General features: G+C 46.7%; 1 protein-coding gene across 3 annotated transcripts in view; it reads right to left on the bottom strand.

The window, feature by feature from the left end:
* The window catches only part of WBP1L (WW domain binding protein 1 like), a 75,855-nt gene that overhangs the window by 26,597 nt on the left and 28,494 nt on the right, over window positions 1–20,764 (bottom strand). Inside the window, exon 1 of one of the 3 annotated variants that reach the window (XM_054436843.2) lies at window positions 16,660–16,886. The exons of the other annotated variants lie outside the window; for them this stretch is intronic. Coding sequence (XP_054292818.1) covers window positions 16,660–16,686 — 27 coding nt within the window. The 5' untranslated portion in view covers window positions 16,687–16,886. Of the gene's footprint in view, window positions 1–16,659; window positions 16,887–20,764 lie in introns of those variants that run through there. 3 annotated transcript variants of the gene reach the window in all.

The following is a 20,764-nucleotide window of genomic DNA, read 5'->3' as shown; positions in this document are numbered from 1 at the left end:
AGAGTGAGACTCTGTCAAAAAAAAAAAAGATACAAAATTTCCAGATAAGAAGAAGCCCACACCTAGGTACATTGTATGAAACCGCAGAATGACAAAGGCAAAAAGATTTTTAAATATGTTGCAGTTGGGAAGACTGACAATTAACAAGCAAAATTAGAATTTCACTAGCAGTAATAAGCTCCATGAGGATAATAAAACACGATAATGAGACAAAGAGTTTTAGATAGGGTGGTCAGGAAAGGCCACTCTGAGTAGGTGACATCTGAGTCGAGCCCTGACTGCTGAAAAAGAGCCAGCTTAACCAGACCTGTGAGAACAGTGTTCCAGGAAGAGGAAATATCAAATCCACGCAAAAACACCAGGGCAGAAACAAGCTTGGTGTGCTCAAGGAAGAGAAAGAAGACTAGTGTAGCTGAGTACAGTGATCTCAGGGAAAGCAGTGTGAAAGGGGAGCTAAGAATTCAGCCGAGGTCAGACCTCATAGGCTTTGTATAACAATTAAAATAATCTCCAGGCTGGGCGCAGTGGCTCATGCCTGTAATCCCAGCACTTTGGGAGGCTGAGGCAGGTGGATCACCCGAGGTTAGGAATTCGAGACTAGCCTGGCCAACATGGCGAAAACCCATCGCTATTAAAAATATAAAAAAAATTAGCCAGGCATGGTGGTGCGCACCTGTAGTCCCAGCTACTCAGGAGGCTGAAGCACAAGAATCACTTGAACCCAGGCAGTGGAGGTTGTAGTAAACCAAGATTGTGCCACTGCACTCCAGCCTGAGCAACACAGCAAGACTCTGTCTCAGTAAAAAAATAAATGATAAAACAATCTCCAAAGTACCACAGTTTGTAAATTCGTTGTTGGCTTTGGCTAGTCCCTCCCTTAGGTTATGGTGGAGACTTGAATAAATATAAAAATATTTTTGCAACTCTCATATTTATTCTTTACCTTGAGTCTTTATTTTCCTCCCCCACCCCCAGCCAGGTTATGGCTGCTCTTACAGAGTAAGCAACAAAACAAACTTTCCTTCTATTCTTGAACCAGGAATGGCTTTCTAGAAAGGAGACCAAAGTCTAGCACTGCACATCTACTAGGAAAAAGTTCTAAATGATTTTGGTAATGCTCTGTAGCTAAAGGATAACACAGTTTTCATAAAGCAGACATTTGAAACGGCTAAATAAGACAGCAAACAACTTTAACTTAGAATCAGCTATTTTTGTTCTATCCTAGATAGAATCTTCAAGTTCTGAAAATGCAGCACTTTCAGGCCCAGGTCCTTAGAAACATATTTGTAGGTGGTAAAGAGGAAAAGCTTCATGTATTCACCTATATTTTTACCTATATTTTTACAATTAGAAAGTTAAGATCAGCCAGGCGCGGTGGCTCACACCTGTAATCCCACCACTTTGGGAGGCCGAAACAGGCGGATCACGAGATCAGGAGATCGAGACCATCCTGGCTAACACTGTGAAACCCCCTCTCTACTAAAAAATGCAAAAAATTAGCCGGGCATGGTAGCTACTCGGGAGGCTGAGGCAGGAGAATGGCATGAACCCAGGAGGCAGAGGTTGCAGTGAGCCGAGATCGCGCCACTGCACTCCAGCCTGGGAGACAGAGTGAGACTGTCTCAAAAAAAAAAAAAAAAAAAAAAAGAAAGAAAGAAAGTTAAGATCACATTCTCCCTAATAGTATTGGTTTGGTTTTTTTTGTTTTTTTTTTTTTCTGAGACAGGGTCTCACTCTGTCACCCAGGCTAGAGTACAGTGGCACGATCTCAGCTCACTGCAACCTCCACCTCCCAGGTTCCAGCGATTCTCCTGCCTCAGCCTCCCGAGTAGCTGGGACGTCAGGCATGCACTACCACGCCCAGCTAATTTTTTGTATTATTAATAGAGACAGGGTTTCACCATATTGGCCAGGCTGGTCTCGCACTCCTGACCTCAGGTGATCCGCCCACCTCGGCCTCCCAAAGTGCTGGGATTACAGACGTTAGCCACCCGGCCTGGCCACTATTGGTTTTTTAGACTGTTCAAAGAGCTGAGGGAAATAAACAGAACTGTTCAAGGGCACACATTTTCAAATTGGGTAGAAGGAGAGTACAGAAGGGCTGAGGATGAAGAAAGTAAGCTCAAGAAGGGGGATGATGCAGCAGGAGTCCTGGCCTATTGCTTCCCATGTGTTAGTCTAGTCTCCCCTCTTTTTTTTTCCCCTCTTGAAACAGGGTCTCACTCTGTCACCAAGGCTAGAGTGTAGTGGCACGATCATAGCTCACTGCAGCCTCAACTTCCCAGGCTCAAGCAATCCTCCCACCTCAGCCTCCCAAGTAGCTAGGACCACAGGCATATGCCACCACACCCAGCTGATTTTTTTATTGTTTGTAGAGACAGGATCTCGCTACGTTGCTCAGACTGGTCTCAAACTCTGGGCTCAAGCGATTCTCCTGCCTCAGCCTCCAACAGTGCTGGGATTTCAGGCGGGAGCCACTGTGCCCAGCCTAATCTCCCTTTCTTTGATGGTGGGGTTGTCGTGTACTACTTTCATATCCTTTCTAGTATGTACCACACCTGACAATTATTCCATAAGCTTTGGCTAAGAGAGCTCAATTCCATCCTTCCCCATAAAGGGCAAGCCATTGCTAAGAAGTTAACAAAGACTTTGTCTTGCATGCAATGGGACACTAGGAATGGATTTTTATGCTGTTTGGCTGAATTCAGTAGTTTTCCAAAAGAACAAATAGCCTGGGCTACATGGGTAGGTTCCCCTAACCAAGCCAGTAAATCTTCTGATAAGGTTCAGCCTCATCCCTCAGATCTGATAGTGTGGTTTACTCCTTAAGGGCTCTGGACTCCAGTTCCCTGGGCTCAAGAGGACCCAGTCCCCCATCCTTTAGCTATAGAGTACCCTAAAGAATAAAGCCAAAGACTGGAGCTTGTGACCAATGTGAGAAAAGCCTAGGATCAAAAGAGATGGCTGCTGCTTTAAGATGAGCCCACAGTGTCACGGTCCCCAAAGGGGAGTCCCGGGGTAGTAGTGGGGACAATAGGGGTCCACTGACTTCAACCCACAGGGCATCCTGGAACAATTTGGTCTAGCCCCTCCCAAAGACTAACACTAGTCAAGAATCTGAGGAAGGGCAACACAGTGAATAAGGACAATAAGGGCATCTTATAAATAAGTGAATTTGCCCCCACATAACAATGAACATGCTTAGACAACAAATGCAACAAAATAGGGATGTGTTTCCCAAAAGTGTGGTCCATGGGCCCCAAATCATCTGAAGTATTTGTCAAGAATGTAGACAGACTGAGACCCTCTGGGGGCAGGGACTGAAAATCCGCCTTTTAAAACACGCTCCCCTGGTTATGTTTATGTATATTCAAGCTTAAGAACCACTGTCCTGGATCTAAAAAGAACATACAATAAACAGTTCCTGCTCTCTAAACATGAAATAGACTCATTCGTTTTCTAGAATCCCAAATGTGTCCCAACACAGTTACCCACAAGAGTACCTACATAGAATCAAGGCACATTATTTATATTCTCTATGCCTCATTCCGTTAAAACATATAATAGATCATACACATAAATTTTAAAAAGAAGTGACATGTTAGCTACGCTCCCATCCACACCAGTACTGTTACTGCCAAAGCTGCACTGCAACTACATCCTCATTAAACAGCCCCCAAACAGAGCAGCCAGCAAAAAAATTAAAATCCATTTCCTGTGTTGCTATTAGGAACCTGAATAACAAATTCAGAAAAAGCTACTTGACCCTGGTAGGAAAATCCCAGAGCAAAAATCAGAAGTTGCAACATATCCCATGGTTTTATTAAGGTCTACTTGTCATTGTCCCGGGGCATGCAGGCCTGTGGGGTCTGGCAGGCTACAGAGGCACAGGACCCTGGTTCATGGACCACTCTTTCACCCCTGGACACTCAGAAGGAAAAGCAGTCCCCAGGAATTCCTCATCACTGGCCTCTGCTGCTACAGAGTAAGTCCATTGAGAAGCATGGCTTCTTTAGCAAGGGCTGGTGCAGAGAGCTGAGGGCTGAAATAGCAGGTAGCATGCAGCGGAGTAGGTGAGTAGCAGGTGGCACTCAGGCAGAGCAGGGGGGCAGTTTAGCCTACTGTCATCCACTCACAGTTGGTGCCATGAAGTAGGTCCTTTTCTTCCCACAGTTGTATCACTGCCTCTCCCCTCTTAAAAGTGGGGATTGCACTGGTGGCCCTTAAGCCCCAGTGGACCCACTAATGAGGTCTATGCCTACATGACACCGTTGTTTTTCAACTTTTAAAAGTGGGCTGAGGCTGGGCGCGGTGGCTCACGCCTGTAATCCCAGCACTTTGGGAGGCCAAGCCGGGTGGATCACGAGGTCAGGAGTTCGAGACCACCCTGGCTAATACGGTGAAACCCCGTCTCTACTAAAAATACAAAAAATTAGCCGGGTGTGGTGGCAGGCGCCTGTAATCCCAGCAACTCGGGAGGCTGAGGCAGAAGAATGGTGTGAACCCAGGAGGTGGAGCTTGCAGTGAGCCGAAATCGTACTACTGCACTCCAGCCTGGGTGGACAACAAGATCGAAACTTTGTCTCAAAAAAAAAAAAAAAAAAAAGTGGGCTGGGACCTGGAGCAGTGGCTCACGCCTGTAATCCCAGCCTTTGGGAGGCCATGGTGGGCAGATTACCTGAGGTCAGGAGTTCAAGATCTGCCTGGCTACCATGGTGAAACCCCGTCTCTACAAAAATACAAAATTTAGCCAGGCATGATGGCGGGTGCCTGTAATCCCAACTACTTGGGAGGCTGAGGCAGAAGAATCACTTGAACCTGGAGACGGAGGTTGCAGTGACCTGAGATCATGCCATTGCATTCCAGCCTAGGCAACAGAGCAAGACTCTGTCTCCGCCCTAAAAAAAAAAAAAAAAAAAAAGTGGGCTGGGTACAGTGGGTCAGGCCTATAATCCCAGCACTTTGGGAGGCTGAAGTGGGAGGACTGCTTGAGCCCAGGAGTTTGAGACCAGCCTGGGCAAAAAAGCGTGACCTCATCTCTATTAAAAATTTAAAAAATTCGCCGGGCGCGGTGGCTCATGCCTGTAATCCCAGCACTTTGGGAGGCCAAGGCGGGCAGACCACGAGGTCAGGAGATCGAGACCATCCTGGCTAACACGGTGAAATCCGTCTCTACTAAAAATACAAAAAATTAGCCAGGCATGGTGGCGGGTGCCTGTAGTCCCAGCTACTTGGGAGGCTGAGGCAGGAGAAGGGCGTGAACCCGGGAGGCGGAACCCAGTGAGCCGAGATCATACCACTGCACTCCAGCCTGGGCAACAGAGCGAGACTCTGTCTCAAAAAAAAAAAAAATTTTTTTTTAATTAGCCAGGCATGATGGCAGGCACCTGTAGTCTCAGCTACTTGGGAGGTTGAGGCAGGAAGGTCACTTGAGCCCAGGAATTCAAGGTTGCAGTGAGCTGTTAACTGCACTCCAGCCTGGGCAACAGAGTGAGACCATGTCTCAAAAAAAAAAAAAAAAAAAAAAGTGGAACTGACGGTCAACATTTTAAAATGAGAGAAATTCATACAAAAATCCAGATTTCCGGTTTCTCTAGAAAAATCAAGGACCACATTCACAAAGGGCCATAAGAGGCTGGGCAGAGATGTATATGGGCTCCAGCTTCTCCAATCTACACCGTCTCATCCCCCGCCCCATCCCTACTGCCCAATAATCCCATTTGCTTGACTCAGTCATGTCACTGGCTGGCCCCTGCGGGCACCTGACTGTCACTTCCTGCTCTAAAGTTTAGTAGTAACCTTGAAGTTAAGGCAGGCTAAAGACACCTAAATACAAGCAGCAGACATCTGAATTCTCTACACTATGGCTCAAGCAGCATCGTAATTAAACACATGTCAAATAGGAACCTGGATAAAGAAGAGGGGCCCTTCTCCACTGCATGATGGGAACACCTGCGGATAATCTAGAAAAATCTCCTACCACAACAGCATGGGGAAGACAACCAGTTCTGCCCAGTGACTGTTGCGTATCAACCACTGACCTAGGTGTTTTTACCTACATTACCTTTTTATAGGAAACAGGTTCAGAGTGATCATACAGCTGGGAAAATTTTCCAGGACCTAAAACCCAAAATTTAGTGGAAAGAATTTAAGGCTTAGGGTTACCCTAAACTTTCATGCTAGATGCTGACAGGCACAAAAATGACAGATAAGATACGAAATTTGCCTTGGAGGGTACTTTGCAATAACTAAGCTGTTAGGTTTAAAAAGCCTAACAAGCTTTTTGTTTAAGTTCGTTTCAATTCTTGTTGCTGCAAAGCTTCCTGAAATATTCAAGTTCATCTTGTTCCTTCATAAGTACAATCTAATCAATAGAATGTGTTCTTTATTTAACGATCTGTAACGTGGCAAAGCCTCGGGGTAATCATTTCAAGCAGGGAAGATGCACAAACATGTAAATACATGTATATAATTAATATACACAGTACACATTTACATAGAGCTCTCGAACTTTTTTTTTTTGAGATAGTTTCACTCTGACTCCCAGGCTGGAGTGCAGTGGTGTGATCTCGGCACACTGCAACCTCCAGCTCCTGGGTTCAAGCTATTATCATGCCTCAGCCTCCTGAGTAGCTGAGACTGCGGGCGCATGCCACCATGCCCAGCTAATTTTTGTGTTTTTGGTAGAGGGGGGGTTTCGCCATGTTGGCCAGGTTGATCTCAAACTCTTGACCTCAGGTGATCTAAGCACCTTGGCCTCCCAAAGTGCTGGGATTACAGGTGTGAACCACTACACCCTGCCCTCTTGAGCTCTTCAAATCTCTTTTAAAAGTCAGCCTCTCATTTGAGCCTGCCAGCCAGCTGCCTGCAAGACACTCTGCGGTGAGACCCTTTTTAATGTGACCCTTTGTCCAAGGTAGAAGTAAACAGTTCCCCTGAACAGCTTAGAGAACTGTAAGCGGGCCAGGTGCGGTGGCTCACGCCTGTAATCCCAGCACTTTCGGAGGCCGAGGCAGGCGGATCACAAGGTCAAGAGATCGAGACCAGCCTGACCAACATGGTGAAACCTCATCTCTACTAAAAATACAAAAATTAGCCAGGAGTGGTGGCGGGTGCCTGTAATCCCAGCTACTCAGGAGGCTGAGGCAGAAGAATCGCTTGAACCTGGGAGGCGGAGGTTACAGTGAGCCGAGATAGCACCACTGCACTACAGCTTGGGCGACAGAGCAAGACTCCATCTCAAAAAAATAAAAAAGAACTGCATGGGGCTGGGTGCAGTGGCTCACACCTGTAATCCCAGCACTTTGGGAGGTGAGACAGGAGGACTGCTTGAGCCCAGGAGTTGCTGGACCAGCCTAGGCAACATGGCAAGATTGTCTCTTCAAAATGTAAGAAATTAGCTGGGTATGGTGCCATGCACCTAAGGTCCTAGCTACTTGGGAGGCTGAGGTGGGATGATCGCTTGAGCCTGGGAAGTGGAGGCTGCAGGAAGTCATGATCATGCCACTGTGCTCCAACCTGGGTGACAGAGTGAGACTCTGTCTCAAAAGAAAAAAAAAAAAAGAACTACAAGGGTCTCTGAAGAGGTGCTACTGCCCCCCTATCTTATAAAGAAATGACACTTAGACTAAGATTGAATATGACAGAATTGGGACTGTCAAAACCCTGATCTTCTGATTTTGATTGCTTATCCTTTCTGTAACTGGGCTCTAGCTCAACAGTCTTTATTGTATCTTGAAAATAGCTCTTAGTCAAATAGAATACCCACTTCTTTGCCTCAAAAGAAGAAAGAGGTATAGTTTTCAAAAGGATATGAAATATTAAAGGCACAAGTTAATTTGTTGCTGATGTGCTTGAGAAGAGATTCGCCACAGTTTCATTTGAGAAAGGCATATGCCACATCTCATTCCTCATTTTAAACATAATTCTAAATTTAACCCCCCTTTTTTTTCCTCAGCAGTTCCATCCCACTGCAGCAGACCTGCTGGGAGCAAAGAAGATCATAATGGGACTTGCCTTGTGTGGCTGTGTGTCTTGGGACCAGCACCAGAGATGTATTGCCAGCAAAAAGTTAAACACTGCTCAAGGGAACTGTTTACTTCTGACTCTGACAAGGGGTCACATTAACAAGGGTCTCACTGCAAACAGGCACAGGATAAAAGAAGTCTTCAGAATCCAGAGGCTGTGTCTCCAAAAGACAGAAAAACTTTAAAGAAACAAGAACTTGGCAGGGCGCGGTGGCTCACGCCTGTAATCCCAGCACTTTGGGAGGCCAAGGCGGGCAGATCACGAGGTCAGGAGATCGAGACGATCCTGGCTAACACGGTGAAACCCCGTCTCTACAAAAAATACAAAAAATTAGCCGGGTGTGGCGGCGGGCGCCTGTAGTCCCAGCTACTCGGGAGGCTGAGGCAGGAGAATGGCGCGAACCCAGGAGGCGGAGCTTGCAGTGAGCCGAGATTGCGCCACTGCACTCCAGCCTGGGCAACAGAGCGAGACTCTGTCTCAAAAAAAAAAAAAAGAAACAAGAACTTTTGGAACTATGAGAGCTTGGACTTTAAGATTAAAATAGACTTCAGTGATTTAGAAAACGGTGGGGGGGTGCGGTTAGTATGTTACTAATGATAGATTACAATAAACCCAACCCAGAGCAATAGGAACCTGGCTTGAAATACAGGCTGCTACTAAAATAACTATGCCTAATTGTTCTTTAAGTTGTATGTATAAAGTCATTTGGGTACCACTGAGATCCCGTCCTCCTGGGGGGTGGTAATCCAGGTTATTTGAGTAAGAGATGAAACGTCAGTTCCATCCGACTTTTCAGATGGACTTGGTCATATCCATATTTCATATGGGCTTGGTCAGATCTACTGGCCCACAAAAAATGACTCTGTACCTGTCATTGATAAGATAGAGTACCTGGTGATTAAGGGAACAACCAATGTCAAAATTCTAAATTTCTGGGCAGATAATGAACACACATTGCTTAGAAGGCAGCAGGAAAGGTCTACCTATTTCCCCTTTATTAAAACAATATGGTACTCCTTCCCTCAGTCCTGTGACTCCTGCTTCCCAAGCAGAGTGGACTACTATGAGTCTGTGGTTTCTACCCCAAGGTTTCTCCACCTTAGCCCTACTGACATTTGGAGTCAGGTAATTATTTGTCATACGGGACTGAACTGTACATTGTAGGATGTTTAGCAACATCCCTGGCCTCTATTAACTAGATATGCCAGTAGCAACTTCCTACTCCCCTAGCTGTGACAGCTAACCATGTCTGGACACTGCCAAATGTCCCCTGTGGGGGAAGGGCAAAACTGTCCCTAGTTTAGAGCCCCTGTTTTAGCCAAACTGCAGCACAATATTTTGTACAGAACCATGTTTTAGCCAGTCTTGTTCTCCGAGTGCCTCACAGACTCCCCGCCACCAGCCCGCTCTAAATTCCCCGTGGGCAGGACTGATGTCAGTCTCACAAGCATACCTACCCTGGCCAAAAATCCTTCACAAAGTCCTGAACCTAGCGACCGCTGAGTCAAGTAACCATAGGAGCTAGTCGTCCCTCGTGCCTCTTAGCTACATGGTACAAGCAGCAGCATGAAGGGGTCCTCCAAAGCCTAAGGCAAAGCTGTGGGGGTGTGATTTTCGCATGACCAGTGCGAGAATGAACCGTGGCTCTCTGGCTGTAGCTCTCTCATCCTGGTTTACAGTAACCCAGCACAAGCCGAGCCTGGCCCATGAATCTGGAACCTTACACAGAGACGCAGGAATGACTGTACGTTCTATTTGCGCTGGCAGTCCGCCCCAGCCTGTCCTAACCTCCCTACGGCACTCCAGAACCACACCCAGAGGGGTGGGAGATCACAGGTATTCACACCACTGCCTGCCTGGTGGGTAACCAGGGATTTCAAACCCTTGATGGAAACCACAAAATCAATTGGACAGTATTTGAAACCACATCGAGACCATGCGTCACAGTTGGGAGAACCTTAAGTCTTGTGTGTTAAGCAAGAAAACCAAACAATAATAAATACTCTGGCCTCCTTGATGCAATGCCTGAGGAAACCGAAGTCTTATGTGCAACACAGTCCCGGCAAACCCTGAGCCACTTTCAGGAAAAGAAGTCAGTGTGTCACACTCCAGCCATTCCCAAAGCCAAGTCTCCTTCCCCGCACTGCCCCGCCCCTCACAGGATTTTATCACCATTTCCAGCAACCAGCAATAGAAGCCTCTTGTGAGGTCTGGGGTTCAAGTTCAGGTGAGCTCTGCCCAGAGAAACAATGGCTACAGAGGGGCACAGAAATGGCTCAGGCAGGTCCATTATCAGGGCTCTTTCAACCCACTGTTGCTACAAATTAGCAAGAAATAAGAGTCAAGAAGCCCTAGGGAGGAAGAGGTAAGAAACTAGTATCTTACTAGTGCTAAGGAATTAGGGCAGAAGAAGGGATTTCAAAGCATTTTTTTAAACAGCCCCAAAGTATTCTGTTTTCCTGGACTAAAATTTACCTCTTCAAGGAAAAGGGGTGGGAGGGGGCGGGTCAAACTCATGGGCTATCACTGGAGGAAGTGACTGTTTTCTTTGGCTCCATCCTGGAAAATGTTTCAAAATCAGCAGCCACAGTCGTCTTTTCCACTAAGTTACTGTCCAGTACACTGCTTTCTCTTTGCTCTGATAACAGAGATGCAATGAAAAACAAGCCACGTTCCTCAAAAAAAAAAAAAAAAAAAGCAACTTCTTTCAACAGAGATGGTTGGGGGTTCAAAAATTAACCTGAGGCCAGGCACAGTTGCTCACACCTGTAATCCCAGCACTTTGAGAGGCCGTGGCAGGTGCATCACCTGAGGTCAGGAGTTTCAGACCAACCTGGCCAACATGGTGAAACTCCATCTTTCCTAAAAATAGAAAAATTAGCTGGGCATGGTGGCAGGTGCTAGCAGCTACTTGGGAGGCTGAGGCACGAGAATTCCTTGAACCCGGGAGGCGGAAGTTGCAGTAAGTCAAGATGGCGCCACTGCACTCCAGTCTAGGTGACAGAGCAAGAGCGAGACTCCATCCCTCCCCCCACCCCCCCCCAAAAAAAATTAACCTGAAAGGGCTTGCGTAAGCACCACCTTTCTCACCTGTGGTGACAGTAGGGAAATGAGGTGTTCTGTGGAGCTGTCACACGACTTTCACAAATCAGTTTAGATAAGGATTCTGGGTTCAACTTTTGGTAGCACAAACAAGTGTCACCTTGGTGTTTGCTGCTATATACAGCTAGTTCCCTTCCAAGCAAGATCTTGCTTTATTTGTCCTCAACCTGGTGGAAAGACGTTGGGCCTGAGGGTAACAGCAACTGGTAGTCAACATTCGGTCCTCTGCTGTGCACAGAGCAGGCAGGGAGGAGGAGGCCTGCAGTGGACTGTGGATATGGGTACCAAGCCAGAGCAACGGACAGGGGCATACAGACACCAAGAAGACCTGCACTCCAGGCCCCTCCTGCCACACATTAGCCCTGGGTTCTGGAACAGATAACTTCTCCCTGGGTTTCAGTTTCCTTACAGCAAAAAGGAGGTAAGACCTCCTCCCTCATGGGTGGCCGCTGTGGTGAAATAATAAATACCCCAAGTCAATGCTGGCTAACATTCAGCAGTTGAGGGGTTAAATTGGAAGCCGGCAATTCCCCTCCTTCCCTCTCCGCAGTCATGGCTCGCACCCTGCAGCATTAGCTGGCTATCACACAGCCTTTTCAGTGCTCTCCTTGTGAGACGCTAAGCCACTTCCTATGCCTAGGGAGTAAGTACCATGCAACATTCTAGTTGCCTTGTCACATTCGGCATCAGCCCAGGGACCAGCTCACCCTTTCAAAAATACAAACAGCCCCTTGGGCCAGGAGTTGCCCCTTGTGCCTCTTTCCATGACAAATTCCAACCTGGAAAAGGGACCCTAAGAGGATTTTGATGGGTATTATTCATTTCCAGTATCAGGGATCATCCCATCTCATTGGTGTGGACAACTTCGGGGACAATGGGTCTTTCTCACTGAGAAAGGCAATATTCCAAGGTGCAAGATGTAAAATCAGTGTCTTAATGGATCTAGCCTGCATTCCATGAACTAGAACTTACCACCCACTGGTCCTTCCACACACCTAGCACCTACAGTACAACAACTGATACTACTGGACTGGACTGTGGGAAGGGCTACCTGCAGAAGGGTTGCCTCTTCACACCTCTGAACTGCGGCATTCTATTCTTTTCTAATGTCATTTGCTACCACCTGCAGAATGTCCTCATTACCTGTGCACTTATTCTACTTTCCCTACCTGACTGTAAACCCCTTGAGGGCAGGGATGGAGTTTATACCTCTTTGTATCCACAACATGCTTTGGGTAGAACAGGTGCACAGGACTTTTCAGATGCTGAGTGTTGCTCCTAAGAAACCTTCGGCATTACCCAATCAACACCTTCTGGATGAACATGAAATAGAATTCATTCAAATCATGACTAAGAACATTCTGTTGCAATACTGTTCTCCGAAAATTAGTAATCCCTTTGTTAGGTACACATAATGGAATTTCTCTTAACCAGAAAACTTATTTTCTGATCTTGTCAGATAATAAAGAGATAGCATGCCTAATTGTTTGTTATATCTAAAATTTGGTATATAGTGCCATACCCAAAAAGTTCAGCAGGTGACTATCTTCTTCTGAGCTCTGGCTCATCTAAGCACAAAAAGCATTTTTTTAGTCAACACTGTAGCTTCCGTGAGCTGTCTAACTGTCCCTTGCATGAAACAACTAATACATCCTACAGTTTATCTGCCCTTTACAGACACTGAAATCATGCCATGCTCATTATTAGACAGAAGGGCCCTGAGGTCTTCCTCCTTCTTGGTATCCATAAAAGACACCCATACCTGGTGAACTAAGGTCCTTATCTTGCCCCAGGCAAATTCAATGCCAAGACTCAAGAGATGAATGACAGTTTCCCTTGTCATCTGCAGGAGAAAACAAAAACAACTCTCCCCATCTGATCTGTCCGGAATGCTCTTTCCCCAACTCACATGTCTGGTAAACTCTCCTACTCATCCTTCAAGAGTCAGATCAGATATCGGCTTCTCAGGAAAGCCTCTCCTAGCCTGATTCAAATACCTGCCCCCACGCTCTGTTCTCCCACTCCCTGGGCGTTCCTCTGTTGTAGTCTCAGCATGCTGGCTTGTAATTATTTCCATGCCGCCCAGCTCTGGAGGACAGTCTCTCAAACTGTGGCCGGAAACAACCTGGGTCAGAAACACCTGGGGAACTTCACAGAAATGCATATTCTGGGGCCCTGGCCCAGACATAAAGAATCTACATTTTTTTTGGCTGGGCCTGGTGGCTCACGTCTATAATCCCAGCACTTTGGGAGGCCGAGGCGAGCGGACCACTTGAGGTCAGGAGTTTGAGACCAGCCTGGCCAGCCATGGTGAAACCCCATCTCTATTAAAAATACCCAAAAAATTAGCTGGGTGTGGTGGACTACATGCCTGTAGTCCCAGCTACCTGGGAGGCTGAGGCAGGAGAATGGCTTGAACCCGGGAGGCAGAGGTTGCAGTGAGCCAAGATCACACCATTGCACTCCAGCCTGGGTGACAAGAACGAGACTCAACAAGAATGATTTTTTTTTTTTGAAACAGAGTCTCGCTCTTGTTGCCCATGCCGGAGTGCAATGGTGGGGCCTCTCGGCTCACTGCAACCTTCGCCTCCTGGGTTTAAGCGATTCTCCTGCCTCAGCCTCCTGAAAAGCTGGGATTAAGGGGTAAGCAGCATTTTATCTCCTACCTAGGCAGGCTAGAAAGAAACATGCCCCAAGGAGAAAAATGCATTAATCATACTCTACTCTCAGACACTGAGCCGCACAGTCTAGGTAGTGAGAAAAATCCAGGATTTGGGAAAGACTCAAGTTAAAAAACAGCAACAAACATCTTCAATTACCCTTTCTCTAGACAACTGAGCAATGCTGGGCAAATGGCTTAACTTCTCTAAGCCTCAGCATGCACCTCTGTACAAATAGAATAAACCTACCACATAAGACACAGGATTAAGGGAAAAAAATAATCATATGGATTAAGGGAAAAAAATAAATCAAAGTACATACATATGTATGATAAAGATGAATTTTATGTGTGTGTGTGTGTGTGTGCATTATGTGTCATTTTTTCTTAAACAGAATTATCACCAAGTGATCTTTAGAAGGCTGGCTTCTACATGGCTCCAATAAAGAACACAGTTACACTGTCTGACACAAAATACTAGAAATATACAAAATATGTAACAAAAACTACTCCAAGATTGTACAGGCAAGGTTTGAATCACAGAAGCCTAGGGCAGGAAGGGCCTTCAGAGGTCTTCTAAATTCTGCCTTCCACCAGGCAACTGTTCAGACACAAGAGCTAAAGGTTCACCTGCTGTTGATCCTCTCAGATCTTCCCCACAACAACCATCGCAATCCTTCAGGAAGGGCCTTCAGAGGTCTTCTAAATTCTGCCTTCCACCAGGCAACTGTTCAGACACAAGAGCTAAAGGTTCACCTGCTGTTGATCCTCTCAGATCTTCCCCACAACAACCATCGCAATCCTTCACTCTCCTTGAAGAGTTTAATGCTACCCACTGCTTCATTCTCTCACTACATGTCCAAGTAACTGGACACAAGACCTTGCCCTCTTGCCACCTCAGTATATAAGATTAACAGTGTCTTGGTAGAGTAAGAGGGGGCCTCCCAGCTGTACGTCACTGCACAATGGCTGTCAGTGACTACAGATGCAAGAGCTCACTCCTCTGGCTGTGGGCTCCTGCCCAGCACGGCTGCCTCCTGTCAAGGTATCAGTCCCTTCACTTCTGGTTTCCTGCACCCCTGCAGTGTTGCATCCTTTGGGAATGAGTAGATCAAAGTAAGAGTTAAGTCTACTCTCTACCAGCCAAGGTGCTAACATTCACATACATTCTTTCGTGGAATCTCTGTGTGACCTCAGAGATGAGGTTCAGAACAGTTAAGGGCCTGCCCAAGACCTCAGGGAAGCTGGGATATGAACGCAGGTCTTTCCAACATCCAGCCCACTCTTTCCACTCTGTTAGGCAGTTTTCACCCTCCCAGCCTGCTGACACAGCATGAGACGCTTCATCCAGCTTCATCCTATTTCCAACACTGCTTGAAATCCTCTCCAGGGCTCATTCTGCCCATAGGTTAAAAGGACAGCCTTTCTGGCCAGGCACAGTGGCTCACGCCTGTAATACTAGCACTTCGGGAGGCCGAGGTGGCCGGATCACCTGAGGTCAGGAGTTCGAGACCAGTCAGGCCAACAAGGCGAAACCCCGTCTCTACTAAAAATACAAAACTTAGCCGGGTATAGTGGCACATGCCTGTAATCCCAGCTACTCAGGAGGCTGAGGCAGGAGAATCGCTTGAACCCAGGAGACAGAAGTTGCAGTGAGCTGCGATAACGCCACTACACTCCAGCCTGGGCAACAGAGTGAGACTCCATCTCAAAAAAAAAAAAAAAGGACAGCCTTTCTTGTGGGGGCAGAAGGGATGTTCAGAATGGTCACCTCTCTGCCCATCAGCTGTGTCAGCGCAACACTCTGAAGATAACAAGAGCTGTCATGGAATGTTTGGGGCTTTTCAGAGGAGCTTCCTTTGAACAGAACTGTAGGCAACTCAAGGGAGAGTTGCCCACCTAGCACTTTTCTCAGAGTGAGGGCAACCAGTGGTCCCTAGCAGCTCCCCTCTAGGGCTTCTGCTGTGAGCTCATCTGTGGCTTTTCCTCACCCAGGAACAGGCAGCAGAGGGTGTGTGCTCCCTCCCCACCCCTTACAGCCAGCAGCTGCTGGTTACAGTTACACATTCCGATACAGACATGCCTCTCAGACGAAGAGGGGGTGGGGGTGTCCGACTCTCAGAAGCCCTGGAACAAATAGTTGGCAACAGCTGTGTTCTCAGCAGACAGCAGTTGGTGGCTTGCTACTGTTCTCTCATTCCACACTGCTTTACCGGCTGGAATGAATGCAGTGCCCCCACTTCAAAGGGCGGCTCACCGAACAATCAAGTCTCTGCCACAGGGGTCTTTTTGAAAAATTGGTCAGTAAGGCCAAAATGGGGTCAATTCCACACCCCTTCCCCTGAGGTGTCCGGGACGTCCCTCAGCTGCACAGCCCCAGGCACATGCTTGAAAGGAAGAAAGCCTTTCCTTTAAAAGAAGAACGGAGCCCTCACCCCACCCCCAACACAGAGTCCCTTCAGAACCAGAGGACTGTGAGGAAATCTCCACTAACTAGCCAAATCAAAATGGAGAAGGAATAAAAGGGGGTTTGGAGCAAGAATCGCACTCTGCCTCTCCCCTTCCCCAGCCCCATTCTTCAGCTGTTTCTCCGTGAAGTTTCCAAAGCAGTTTTACAGTGTCTGATGGAAAATCAGAACCGGACAGCCCTAGAGAAACCTCGGGGACGTAGAGGGTTAAGAACACGGTGGCTCTGAAAGTAAGGAGCAACTAGCAAACAAGAAGGGAGACTGGAAAGTTCTGTGTGGGAGCTGGCCTGGTCTAACCAAGAGGCATTTGCTAAAATATTCCCTCCACCCAAAGCAGTAGTACAATAAACAAGCTCCCACCCCTTCTTCCCTTCCAAACCCGATCCGTGCAGAAACAATTACCTGTCTAAGACCCAAAAGGAAAGGCATCCTGCAAGAGCATCGTCCACACTAACGTTGGAACAAAGGGCTCTTAAAAGTTAAGGTCTTGGAATGAGCATTGCCCCTGGTGGGCCTATGTGCGCAGTGGTCCTGGTTCACTGGCCTTCTTTAGCAAAGCAGATAAAGTAAACAGAGTCCTGGGACCGAGCAGGCACACTGTCTCCTGCTCTCCTCGCTACTCCCCCTGCCTGTCTCTGGCCCACCCCCACCTTCTCGTGACATATCTCAGACGCAGCAAAGCCGAAGCTGTCTGCCAAGGGGGAAATGACATCAGTTCAGGCGCAGCAGAAAAAACTTCAGACAGCTGCGCTGGAATACTGAGGAGGATGTGCTGCAGACCCGCGATGCCCAGCCCTGGACCCACCTAGAGCCAGAGCCGACTGTGGGAGGATGGTGGGGGCTGCAGATGGGAGCAGGCTGCTGCAACCCCTTGGCTCTAAGCAGGCTCCAGGGTACATAAATCAAGTCTCTAAAGCTGAAAAGAGGAACACTGCTCTGAATAAGGACTGACTTTGTAGCTCCTAGAGTATTGTTTCTCCTCCCTGGGAAAGAAAATCAAGTCCAGTGTCTGTCAGTTTCACAGAAACTTTTCCACCCTCAACCCTGCCAGAGTCCGTGCTCAGTAAATAATAGGACATGAAGCCTGGCTGTCCCAACTTTCTCTAGGGAATGAGGCAATTCGCAAGGGGGGCTTGGAGAGGCACCTTTTCCCCAGCTAAGGTAGGACACGCTACCTTGGACACTGACCTTTCGAGCCCTCGCTTCCACCGGAGAGTTTATATTTCATAAACAAACTGCGCAAATACAGGTGCCAACATCTTTCCTCACTTGTCTTATAAAAGGTACAACAAGTCCCACCGCAGCCTCCAAGTTGCCAGAAAGGCAGGTCATCTATATTTAAACCAACTCTTGGTTAGGAAAAGTTCACCGCCTTAGGTTTGTCGTGCTTTCTTCACTAAGTTCAGCTCAGGGAGAAAAGAGTTCTCTAACGCAAGCTTTGCACAAGCAAGGGCCCTGGGGATGGTGTCCTGCTCTGACTTTCCCTAGTCAGTGGTGTAAGCCAAATCCCTTCTGGCTACCCTCCCTGAAACAGCAGATCACAGCAGCTCTCCCTGGGCCTGAATCCTCTACCAAAGACAACACTTGCACAGCACAAAAGGTCCATGTTTGGGTTTGGATTTCCAGAAATGACTCAAGGAGAACAATCTTCAGAGGAGCTTTATAAATCCAAAGTTACTTTTTTTTTTTTTTTTTTTTTTTTTGAGATAGGGTCTCACTCTGTTACCCAGGCTGGAGTACAGTGGTGTGATGATCTTGGCTCACTGCAACCTCTGCCTTCCGGGCTTAAGCGATCCTCCCATCTCAGCCTCCCAAGGAGCTGGTACCACAGGCACGTGCTACCATGCGCAGCTAATTTTTGTTTTTTTGTGTAGAGATGGGGTTTTGCCATGTTGCCCAGGCTGGTCTTGAACTCCTGGGCTCAAGTGATCTGCCCACCTTAGCCTCCTAAAGTGGTAGGATTACAAAAAGTTACTTTTCAATAACTTCCTCAGCTACAAATTAATTACACTGTCCAGGACTCAAAGCAAGTATATTTCATCTTTCCTTTCATTTTCTGCAACAATTTTCTTTCATGATACTTATCCAAGGCCTCCATGGTAGCGGCTCTGTGCTGGGCATGATCCATGTAAGTCAGAAATGATTCTTGCAAATTAGTATCTATAACCCCCAACCTAGGACAATAAATTAGGAGCACATGACACGTACAACAGCACAGTGAGGTGCCAAAAGTACTGTTTGATCATTAGAATCCAGCCAGACACACAACGTGTTTACCACAGGTCCCCACTGACGGTCAAGGTCACATCGACTTTCCTGACAAGAAAATGAATGTGCCAAACTGGCTGAGCCATTTCCTCGAGACTCACTAAAAGAATGGATCACAGCTTCATTGCTAGAGGAAAAGGTGGCTGATGTGTAAAAGAAGTGGCTCCTGCTGCTGCCGGTGATTGGGGACTGGGAAGCCATTCTTCAGCACATACATATTCTCAAGACATGGTCAGTCTATCCCAGGCCTTGTCGCCACTCTCACAACCAGGCCAAACTGCCATACAGACGAGGCTGGACATCAAGGCACAGCCGCCCAGGGAACAGCAATGAGGCTGCTTTCAACCCCTTCCTTTCACTTCCTTGGTTCCCTGGCAACCACTGAGAACCACAAAACATACGCAGCATTAACTTTGGCAATCAAACTGATGGAAACAGCATCCTCATCCCCTCATGGGCAAAGTAATCTGCACTGATCTAACAAGACAGACTGGCACCTGAAATTCTCCAGAAAGAGTTCCATGGCATAAGTGTACCATTCATTCACTCACTCCACGCTCACTGAATGCCTACAGTGTGCCAGGCATTGTTTTAGGCACTGGGGATGCCACTATGACCAAAACACACAATAAACCTTGCTCCAATGGGCTATGAAGTGTTCCATATTTTTCTTCCTTCCTTTTTTTTTTTGTTTTTTTGTTTTTTTAAGAGATAGGGTTTGTTCTGTCACCCTAGGCTCAAGTGATCCTCCTGCCTCACCCTCCCAAAAAGCTGGCACTATAGGCACACGCCACCACACTCAGCTAAGTTTTTTTAATTTTTATTTTTTGTAGAGACAGGGTCTCACTATGTTGTCCAGGCTTGAACTCTTGTCCTCAAGTGATCCTCCTGCCTCAGCCTTTCAAAGTGTTAAGATTACAGGCATGAGCCACTAAGCTTTGCCCCATAATTCTAAATAATATTCATCAGTGATGATCTCAGAAGAAGTGGAATTGCAACAAAATTACTAGAAATCCAAAAAAAAACTTGTAAAAATACAACCTAAATGATCAAAATTGCATTACAGACTTCCTGATTTCCTAATGAATCATCCTTTTATGATGCTATCCGAGACAATGTTTCTAATCAGCATTTGTCTATTTTTATCTTCTCCCAGATTATAAATTCCTGTGTGCAAGGCAGCATTTAACCCAAGGCATTACACCTAGTACAATACAATATATTCTAAATACAATATATTCTAAAATAGTGACTGCTGACAACGGCTTCTTTCTTACTTTTCAATAGTTATTGAAAAGTTATTTCAAAGTTATTGAAAAGTTACTTTTCAAAAACTTCCTCGGCTACAAATTAATTACACTGTCCAGGACTCAAAGCAAGTATATTTCATCTTTCCTTTCATTTTCTGCAACAACTTTCTTTCATGATACTTATCCAAGGCCTCCATGGTAGTGGCACTGTGCTGGGCATGATCCATGTAAGTCAGAAATGATTCTTGCAAATTAGTATCTATAACCCCCAACCTAGGACAATAAATTTGTCCTAGTGAGGGGCCTACAGCCCCTCACTAACGTTCACTAAGCACTGATATCTGAGGGGTGAGGAGAAAAAGAGGTTGAGTTGGCAAATTCAGGCATTCCAGGAAAGTGAGTTCACTTTCTGCCATGTTATACAAATATTACTACAACCTAGTGACAAAGCAGTCAGCTTTGCCATTTGAAAAGCAAGATGATCATTAACAATTTCTGCTAGCCTGAAAAAATGGGTTCTCCTATGTACGTGATCCAGCCTCATACATGATGAGCCAAAGGTAGGGTAAATCCTTCTTCAAATGACTTTAGTCATCTGCCTGCCAATGCAGAATTAAATTCAATGCTGAATTCACCAACTTAAAAAAAAAAACAAACAAAAAAAGGCAGTCATACTAAATTAGAATTAAGCAGGATTATGTTGTCAAAATGTTGCAGGTTGGCTGGGCACCATGGCTCACGCCTGTAATCCTAGTACTTTGGGAGGCTGAGGTGGGCAGATTGCTTGAGCCCAGGAGTTCAAAACCAGCTTGGGCAACATGGCAAAACCCCATCTCTACAAAAAATACAAAAATTAGCTGGGCGTGGTGACTCATGCCTGTTGTCTCAGCTACTCGGGAGGCTGAGGTGGGAGGGACACTTGAGCCCAGGAGGGAGAGGTTGCAGTGAGCCAAGATCGCACCACTGCACTCCAGCCTGAGCGACAGAAC

Source organism: Pongo pygmaeus, chromosome 8, assembly GCF_028885625.2.
Source record: "Pongo pygmaeus isolate AG05252 chromosome 8, NHGRI_mPonPyg2-v2.0_pri, whole genome shotgun sequence".
NCBI lineage: Eukaryota > Metazoa > Chordata > Mammalia > Primates > Hominidae > Pongo > Pongo pygmaeus.
Note: the sequence above shows the minus strand (reverse complement) of the source record. Positions and strands in the feature narration are given on the sequence as shown.